At 40.8% G+C, this 10516-nt stretch overlaps 1 protein-coding gene across 2 annotated transcripts in view; it reads right to left on the minus strand.

Moving 5' to 3' along the window:
• Dpp10 (Dipeptidyl peptidase 10) overlaps positions 1–9848 on the minus strand; it is a 227024-nt gene extending 217176 nt beyond the window's left edge. For both annotated transcript variants that reach the window (XM_071591693.1, XM_071591692.1), the window contains exon 1: positions 9297–9848. In XM_071591693.1, coding sequence (XP_071447794.1) covers positions 9297–9326 — 30 coding nt within the window. In that variant the 5' untranslated portion in view covers positions 9327–9848. The remainder of the gene's footprint in view (positions 1–9296) is intronic.
• Positions 9849–10516: the final 668 nt, after the last annotated feature.

Consider the following 10516-nt stretch of genomic DNA (forward strand, 5'->3'; position numbering starts at 1 on the left):
GAGAGTCATGCATAGGCGACATAAGTTATTCGATTTCTGAACGCCGACCGGTTTAAAATATTATTGTAGTTCTTTTTCGATAATAAATGAAATTCCACCATTTCTGCAAACATGCATTTGTTAGGCTTCTGATAATATTATCTGAAAACTACTCATAGAGAATCTGAAGTTAATTTATAATTTGCCCAGGCATTCTTGCGCAAAGTGTGGGTTATCTTAATAGAGATAATTTTTGTTCAGACACTCTGCTTGACGTCATATGCAAACCAAACTGCTATAAATCAAGAGCACTCGAGTTTGTGTGATTTTGGGATTAATAGAAAAAACGGAACTCGTAAAGAAGGCGGAGTTTTCCGTGGCTTGACTCCAATTTTTATCATCTTGCATTCTTTCTGAAGAACGAAAACAACCTTTTTTTTGGGATGTTTTTCATCTGAAACACTTAAAGTCAAATATTTATAGGCTATCAAATTCCTTTTAAAACGTCGTCACTACAGCTACGCTAGATGCTTGGTACAAGTTGGCTCACAGCTGAATAATGGTCAAATAAAAATAAATATCTAATTAACGTTTAAAATGAAATATAATTTTTAGCCCCCTTCATCTTTGTGCGTTGCAAGTCCGCTTATTGTTTTGTATCAGCTTTCCAAACAGATTCTGTTACCCGGATTCTAATCATCAATTCGTTTGTTTATTGCCCTGATGTCTTTCTTGGCTTTCTCTCGTCATCCATGTCAGTCTCAATCAATTATGTCCTTTTCTATTTCCTTCAATTATGAGCTATGGTAAACTATTGTGTCTCAGAATGTGTTTAATTACTCGCGCCTTCATGTTGGCGTTTTTCATTAGCTTAATAATACACTCCCCCATCGGAGAGCCTTGTTTATTATTCTATCCAAATATTTCATTTTTACCATTTTATTTAGTGTCCTAAATTGCTCACAAAAGAGAAATGCTGTAATTGATCAATTTTCACATTTTGTGCTACCTGAAAGATTACGTATATAAACTTACCTGCCCCTCCGAAGGAAACTTAACCTGCCACCCGGCACTAATTTATGCGTATCTTAAATATCACATACTTTCTTTAGTGTTCCGTCCAACATGCCTGTCTTATTCCTACTCCTTCCTCTCTTGTCTAACATTCTCCCCTGTCTCAATCCCAGTCAAAAGGAACCTATCGACAATCAAAATTCTCCGCATTCATATGCCCTCCCTCCTTTGGATTTTTACCCAACAATTCCTTCTCCACCCCCATGATGTCTAGAACTTCCTCGTTTGTTTTCCTTTCTGTCCATTTCAAATTTTCTTTCCTCCCTACCTTACAAAAGCCTTCAATCTATCCTGCTTGTCATCTTGCTTCAATGGCCATAATTCCGAGCTGGGCAAAACCACGCTCTACAAAACGTTTTGACGGACCGTTTCTTAGCACTTTTACTCAACGCATCTGTCGTTACTTTTCTTCGCCTTGTGAAAGCTTCTTTACTTGACGCAATTTTTCTTCTTATGTCCCAACTAATTTGGTCATTTTGGTCCTAAATACTTCCAAGATAGAGCAAAACTCCACCCGCTTTATCAATGCGCCCTTATAATAACTATCTTAGCTTTTCTCTTTCTCTAAAACCGCATAACTTTTACTTTGTTTGCCTTATTTTCATCTCATATGCATTTTCGTTAACATTTTAATGTGCTCAACAATGTTTGAAAGTCCTTAGCTGCTTCACTGACTAAAGTTTCTCCGCAAATCAAACTTATTTCTAGAATAGTTCACCTATATTCATTCTTATCTCCAGTTCCTCCTAGACTTAACCGTTTCTTCCACATATACGTTGAAAGGCACAGATTACAATGGACACCCCTGCGTAATTGCTCTTTCTAGCACTACTCATTACGATTCCCCATCAGCTACTCGCACCTGAGCGGTCTATGACATGCACAGGATGCGGATAATTCTCTTTTCCCTGCAATACATTAATTAATTCTGTAATATGTCTGTCTTTACTTTTTTTGGATTAGAAACTAACACTGATCGAACAAAATCTTCCGGAACATTTCTTCATTCATAAACACTACGAATTAGTTTATAAAAACTATTCCACCCACGTTCTTCCAAACCGTTTATGACTTCCCTAGGAATGTTATTTATCCCCACGGACTTATTACATTTCTATTCCCTTAATTCCCTTCGTGTATCACAATCAACAATGCCTGGACCTGTACTATCCTCAACGACATCATGTTCGATTTCTTTGTCTTAGGTTGCTGACCTAAAATCTTTACCTTATAGCTCCTGTATATACTGTCTCTTGAATCTTTCCTGGTTGAATTAACAAAGTAGTTTTTCTGACTTATATTTGACCGTTTGGTGGGATTTTACCTTCTCACTTCCCGAGAGCCTTTCCACATATTCACGCTGCATTTTCAATCGTGAGTCTTTCGCTCGGTTTGTATTTCTTATCACAGTTTATGGCTGACGTTTCGACGGTCCAGCCGTCATTCTCAGCATCTGAGGACCACGACTTGACCATGCGAACCATGTTTGTGAGTATCCTTTCTGGTGTTTCTGGGTTTAGTTAAGTTTGAAACAGAGTTTATAAGTTTACGCATAAATATGAAGAGGGATATACTATGTATATGAAAAGGGGTACATATATTTATTTATATATGTATATATACATAAGGTGCGGCACATAACTTCCTTTTTTCAAAAGAAAAACGCCTTTCAAAAATAAAGTTATGTTGCCACCCCCTGTATGTGTAACTATATATATATATATATATATATATATATATATATATATAATTCAAATGAAAGACAAACACAGGAATGGTGGGGATGGCGGAATCGAGCAGATCACAAGCACAAACAACAAAGTTTTGCTTGCCTGGGACATGAACCATAAACCTTTCAGCTAGGCGAACCGATGTTCTTAACCACTTGATTTATCGAGGAAATGCAAATTACACCGAAAAATGTGAAGGGTTTATCAAACCAAGTGCCCCGATTCTTTGGCCAGCAGATGGCCGAAGGTTAAAAGGTGCGAGAACACAAGTGAATAGGATAATACGAGGGAAAGTAATCATACAGCATCATAAAGGATAGGACAAGTGCGTTTCGTGGCACGTATAGCTAGAAGAAGGATAAGTTGGCCGAATAAATATTTAAATAAGAAAACCCACCAAATGGCGAACACATTCATTCACATGGATATTGAAATAAGGAAAAGTGATAGAAGCACTCATAAATTACAAACACAGGAATGGTGGGAAGGCGGAATTGAGTAGATTATAAGCGTAAAATGTTTCCATCACCGGGACTATGTATAGAATGCCTCTCTTAGCCGCTTATGGTAGATTTGGAAGCTGAAAAATCAGATTTTGGGAGATGCTTAGGGTGCATATATATATATATATATATATATATATATATATGTGTGTACATATAGACTTATTATATTATATATACACACACGAGCCCGCAAAGAATTTTGGTGGATGTTATCTGACAAAATAGAACAATGAAGGATCTCAGTTTTTCCCGGCGTATTGTATTCAGGAAGTTCTCTCGGGTTTCTCTCTCTCTGGTCTCTCGCTGACCCGGTGGGAAACCCGAGAGAACTTCCGGAAAAAATAGAACAACTCTTCAATAAATTCCTCTGTTAATAATTGAAATGCCTCTTTTTCATCGGCCAAATGAAATTCTTAGCTGAGAGTGGATAGTGGATTAAGCCTTATTATCTCGATAAATTCTCATCTCGACCTTTCATCTCTTCTGCTTTTATCTGGAAGTTGATGATATACCCAAAAGATTATGAACATTCTTATACTATATGAAGAAGTATATTCTTCCTGATCATCTAAATTCTTGGGAAATTACCTGAAAACACTATAAAAAAGATGTTTACTAACTCCGCATGATTCAGTTTTTCATATTGAGTATTTATTCAAACATTTGTGACTTGTTTTTAACCTATAATAGAAACATGACTTTCTCTTTATTGCCTTGAATGAAAAGAATACATAAATAAGTGAAATTGCCTCCGTGAATGGAATAACTTTTTATGTTAAACCTAAAATATCAAGATTCCCATTTACTTTTTACAATTAATTCGGCTCAGTGGAAATTATGCGTACAAAATGAAGGCAACAGATGTCTTTATTCTACTCTTTGACCATTCCTGGGCTTAATTGTGCAATATGTAAAAATTTATCTGATTACAATTATTGTTTCTATTAGGGCTTGTCACTCACAATGAATTCTACGAACGAGGCATAACGAATTGAAATGTACCGTGGTAGCACCACTTCTGTTATCCGTAATGAGAGTTCAATCCTGAAATGCGCAACGACGTATCACCAATATTCCATATGCATGTGCGATACATTATTTTGGCGGGAAAAACCCCCTTTGCAAACACGTGTCCCACTCAAATCTTCCGTGCATCTTTTACTTAAAACAACCAGAACGTTTTTGATTGCTATTACTGACTTTGAGAAGATTTTCCCCGCATTTTAACCAGACTCCAGTTGATTCGATATCCACGCGTGACAATCTTCGAAGTTCCCAACGAAAAACGCTTACTTGAGGTGACCTATCAAGTTTATTCCGACTCCGCTGAGCCAATTAATTTCCCCGGGGTCTTATTCGTTGGCTGGGCCACTCTGTCTCTTATTGTGGCCCTCTCTTCATTCATAGCTTTCCGCCGGCTGGGATGGGGAATGGGTGGTGGAGGAGATGGACCCTCCGGGCCTGCGCGTGACTAGCGGCGCGCCGGGTGGGCTGCCGTGATCGAGGGTCCGACAGGGGGAGTGACGCGGCGCGTGGGGCACGGCCGGGGGCCCGGGGGGCTGTAGAGGCAACAGGGGGAATTGGTTGTCAGGTGGTGGGTTGCGAGAGGGATTGAGGGAGGGCGGGGGGGGTGTGCAGGATGAGGGGGAGGATGAGGTGATCAATAGGGGCACATTAACCGCAATTGCCGATGCGTGTTCACGTGCGCCGGGACGGGTTCCGCATTGATTGCGCGCACGCCCGTGCCTGACGTCTGGGTGGAGGGAAATTGGAAAGAGCGGCACGAGGTGTTATTCAATTTGGGGTCCGGTGAGCCCTTCGTGGAATCACTTTGGTGAAGGTAGGAGGCGGTGGACTTTTTGCGTCTCGCGTCCCTCGTACTTATCGTTTAAGCTGTAGTCAAATTTCCAGGAGCTGGCAGGTGGGAATTGCCACTGTGCCAACCTGTGGCAAAATTTTTATTTTCCCATTGGAAAGCTATAAAACCAGTGCTGTTGGATGAATGCAAATGTGATCAAAATATTTTAATGCAATAGCTACATGTATCAATGATATAGATGGGTATCTTGAGCAAATTTTGCCGCAAAAAAGTTACTGATCTAATTTTATGTCGGAGTGACCTAAAATATAATTAATAACAAGCACGGATATAGTTAATGATTCTTTGTATTCAGGATTACCTATACTTGACCTATTTTGCCTTTTGTTTTTAGAAAAATCAACTGAATTAATTATGCAATTGATTTTTTTAAATTGAATTTATATGTGATGACCAAATTTTAATTGGTTCTGTATATAATCTCCACTTAACTTAATTAAATACACTGTGTTTTCTATTATAGAAAAAAATACCCTTTGCAGATGGCCATATTAAAACGTGAAATTGATGGCAATGCCAATTAAGTATCAATTTGGTTCCAACTCTAACTATATTTTGTCCGAATCGAAAACAAAGGAACTAAAACAATCCTAAATTAACATTTAACAATTATGATCTATGTAACTGTCAGATAAGGTTTTCAACTGACCCAAAGACTTAGCTCTGCTGCACTTCAAAGCTCTATCTACGTGACATTAAATACATTCTATGAAACCCGCATTACAACAGACGAACCTTCAGCTCTACGTGCTTCTTGCCTCGCTTTCTTACTTCCGACTTGGCTATTCTTTGCCTAACTGTTACAAAAACATTCTCATTTCTATGCCCTTAAAATTCCTTTGTCCTTAGAGCTTCTTTGTTTGTTCTTCTTTCCGCTCGTTCCAGTTTCTCGATCTTTGATCACATCTGTATATCAAAAACCTTCAATCTACGCTTTACCGATAGTCGCAATGACCAAATGTCCGAGGCTTACAATACTAAACTCAATATTAAATGTATAGTAGTCTTTCCTTTACAGCTTAACACATGTTCCACTTTCATCACCTCCATGATCTTCTACTTGAATAACCTTCTTCTACAATACTCCCTAAATAGGTGCGCTTTCTTGTCAGCTTTAGTTTGTACCCTCCTAATTTGATGTTTATTACTGTAATTTCTGGAGCACTTTGATTAATTCTTTTTTCCCTTTGAATTTCATCCCATACCTATTGCAATGACTCTGTAATGCGTTCAATAACACCTACAATCCCTTGAATAATTGGATAACTACATTAAAAAATTGATCTCCGATATTAGTTGTATCAATTGCGGTGGTAACTCTTCTAAATGATAGCCATTGATGTATGAAGTTAACTTCCTTGAAGACTTAGCGGAAGACTGCTAGTCAACTGTTTGTAATTGCTTCTAGGCTATTTTTTGTAAGTTATACTTCAATGAAATACCTTATGAATAACAAATACCTGTTTCTCATCCCGTTCTATGATTGTAAAAATTGTGTATTAGGGACGGAGGTACTTATGAAGGAAGGATATCCATTAAAATATATGACCATTAATGCGTGCTTCAGTTTAGTAATAGTTTGATAAAATTTCGCAGTGAATCGCCTTTTTCGATGCAATATGATATTTATTTATCTTGATGGAGAACTCAACCTATCCATGCATCATCATATCCATATACAGGGTTCGTCCGGAAAATAAGTGTACTGATTTTTTCCCGCCGCTCCAGGCGCGCCCAGCACCGCTCTGACGGGCTGCGATTGGAGGGGGGTATGTTGGCAAGCGACGCTGAAAAAGGCAGTCGGCTCTGAGCTGTGGTGTAGTGAGGAGCTCTGTTAACGCGAACCTCCACGCTCGACCCACGTCACCGAACGCGATGCCGAAGTTTTTGGAGCAGCGTTATTCCATCAAATTTGCGGTAAAGCTTGGGAAATCGTCTACCGAAACTGTCGGTATAATTAACCAGGCTTACGGGGAGTCAGCCATGTCCAGAAACATGATCTTTCGGTGGCACAAGATGTTCGTGGAGGGCAGAGAAGAGGTCGACGACGAGTCTTCGAGAGGTTCCCGATGATGCCTTCGCGGGAGCGTTCCAGGAATGGGAACGCCGCTGGAACAAGTGTATCGACTCACAAGGGTCCTATTTTGAGGAATATTAGCTTAAGATATGTAAAAAAGTAATAAATTTTTTTTCCTGAGCTCAGTACACTTATTTTCCGGACGAACCCTGTATGTTTCTATCATTTCGGCTCCAGAAGTGGAATCTGTTGGCTGTAAGTAGAATAAATTAAAAACTCTGCTTACCTCAGCAGAAATACTTATTATTCTTTCGTGCTAGCCTTGTGGAAAAAATGGAAATGAAATCTGATTAAAATTGTAGCTCTTTTTACTTAGTTTTCAAATTCCAACTTTTGCATCTTGAGGTTCCAAAACATTATTTAAAAAGCTACTAGTTCCTGAGTAAAAATCATTAAGATTAAAAAAAGTCTTTTATGAATGTATGAGTAGAACACACGTGGCAACTCTATCTATGTGATGATTCGAGAATCAGGGCTTAGTTGGCGAGGAGGGGTGATGGAATTATTCTGGGTCTTCTGTTTTTGGGATTGCATGAAGACATTGTCGCCCCTATATAGATTACTCACCCGGCTGGGAAAGCAATGCAAAGTTGAAGCTTCTTGTCGATCAACTGCTATCCTGTCTAGGATTCACAATAAACTCGGTTTAGCAAAGAACTTTGTGGAGAAGCGAAAAAGAAGGTAAACATCTAGCGTTCCCGAGGGAAACATTCACAAACATCAGAGATGATAAACTAACGGAAGCAAATTTTGTTGGGCTCAAACTCAGAAAAGTGCTCGATGATAAAGATTTTGAATCCAAACTTCTAGAGGATTTTCAGCATGGAATCTTTTGTATCTGTGGCAAAGGTGTTTTTAAAAATCGGATGGAAGAAAAATACCAGGATTTGGTGAAAGAACTGCAAAAGTTTGGGATAAAAAATGTTATTGGAAAACGATTTCTGCATTCACATTTTGACTTTTTCTTCGTGGACTTGGGTGATGGAAACGACAAGTGAGGAGAGGGATTCCATCAAGACTTTCAAACAGTAGTAACTAGAGTATAAGTCATTTTGCCATGAGGGGTGTTTATTAGTGGTGTGGGAGGGATTACCGATTCTCATCATACAACAGAAAATGAAAAGAAATACACTTTTTTGGCTTACATTTGGCAAAGTGATCTCTTGAAAACTTGGAATGGAGTACTCTTATCCGAGTTAAAACGTGTAACCTTTATTTCAGATTAATGTTGATTACATATAGTGCTCCAAATATGAGGGCGAATAAGTTTAGTTTAGTGCAAAAGACGAAGGACAAAACCATTTCTATTATAACAGCAGATGAGTATCTTTAAAATGCGTATTTGAAGGTTAAAATTGTATAAACTCTCTATTCCAGTGATTGCAATGTGATTTAATAATAACAAGTACGAATTAATACTGGTCATACAATGAAATTGATGTTTGATAAAAGAAACATACATTTTGAATGTGGTAAAACCGTACGCAATTAATCTTATGGACAAATTTAGAAATAAAAATGTCAATATTATTAAAATATGACAATTTTTTATTTTTAAAACTCGATGAGTTTTCATTGAAAAAAGTGACAAATTTAGGCAGCCAAAATTTATTCTGTTACAAAAATATACCACTGAAATCAGCGAGAAAAGGTATAAGGAAGGAACTAATAAGCAATAGAAAGAACTCAAAACATGTATGAATGAAAATTATATTTTATAAAATGATACTTTGAACTCTAAGAGTATTGATTTCAAATTTTACAAGTCAAATACCAAAAACCTTTCATGAAACACGGAATAATATGAAGTGTTTAATAATTATTCGAATGTATTTAATAACCAAAAACGTGCATTTTTTCCGGTGTAGTTTTATTTATGGCATTCTCTTGTTCGATATAATATGTAATGACTCCATTAGATTAAATATAGTGCATCGTAAGCCTTCAGATCCTAAACGAGATACCCTCTTTACTCGAGGGACGCTTCGGTTAACCGCCTCATGGGGGTGGGTGGGTAGATCATAGTGGAGAATCACGTATTCGTCACTCACCTCATCATCGAAGTTATCGTGCTCCGACATTTCTGCGACCTTCTACAACTCGTCGGAAGCAAGGGAATCGTCCGGTCGGCTTCCGAACGGCCTGGGGCGGATGAATCCTCTCACGGGAGGGTCGTCCCGTCCGTGGGGCATTCAGCGTCTCCTCGCGGGTGAAAGGAGGAGGGACGGGTGGTGAAAGAAGAAAGCGGCGACTGTGAAGGTTCCCTGCTCCTGCGGGACGCTAGTGCGGTGGCAGCGGCGTCGGGATCAGAGGGGAGAGGGTCTCCCCGCCTCGAAGCGAGATATTCGGCCGAAGGACGCACCTCCGTCCCGTCCTTTCGGAGGCGACGGAAAGCGAGACGAGAGTCAGATCAACAAGGTCACCCGGATGGCCATTTCGAACGCGCGCACAGCCCACTCCGCCTCGGGAAAGTCCTCGTGTGATTCTTCTTCCCTCGCCGGCGGGGGTCTCTTATCTCACCGGTTCGAAAAGCTCCTCTGGCCGCTTGGCGGGAAAGGAAACGAGGCGTCGTTGGGGGGCAAGGGCAGACGGGGAGGAGAGGATCGTCGTCGGTGGGGTGGGTGGGGGGAGCCACCGATTGGAAGTGTCGGGTGGGGGAAGGGTTGAACCGGTAAGTGTGTCTGCGTGAAAGTGTGTGCGCGCGCGCGCCCTTTCGCGCGTGTGCGTGTGTGGCAGTTACAAGGAGTAGGACGGAGGGGATAGGGAAGGTTGAGTCGGGAGATGATGGGTTTCTTCCGTATTCGCCTGCAGTGGGAGGGTTGGAGGAGGATGACCCACCCCTCGCCCCCTCCGCGAGCGAGACGCACCAAACACGAGAGCACTCGCTGCGTTGGTGGGGATGACGGGATGCAGAGCAGGGAGGACGGGGGATATTTGGGGAAAGTAAGGAGAGCGGGCAGGTATTATGTTTTCGGAGTCACCTCACTGACGTCTCTGAAGCGCGGGGTGGCCGGATTTGGGGGGGGGGGGAGAGTGAGAGAGAGAGGGGGTGGGGAGGAAGAGCGGAGAGGATTGATGGGGCACGATGTCGGGACGTAATGCACCCTCAAGTTGAAGAGAGAGCGTGGAGCGAGCGAGGGTGGAGATGGACGGATGTCCCGCTGCAAATCCCTCGCGCCGGAGCAGCGTAGGGCACGACGGCAGGTAAATAAACTGGACCCACCGCTTATTGCAGTGCTCTCTCTCCCCGTGCGAGTCGTCGGGAGGGCGG

Source organism: Hetaerina americana, unplaced genomic scaffold, assembly GCF_022747635.1.
Source record: "Hetaerina americana unplaced genomic scaffold, ioHetAmer1.1.p SCAF_5, whole genome shotgun sequence".
NCBI lineage: Eukaryota > Metazoa > Arthropoda > Insecta > Odonata > Calopterygidae > Hetaerina > Hetaerina americana.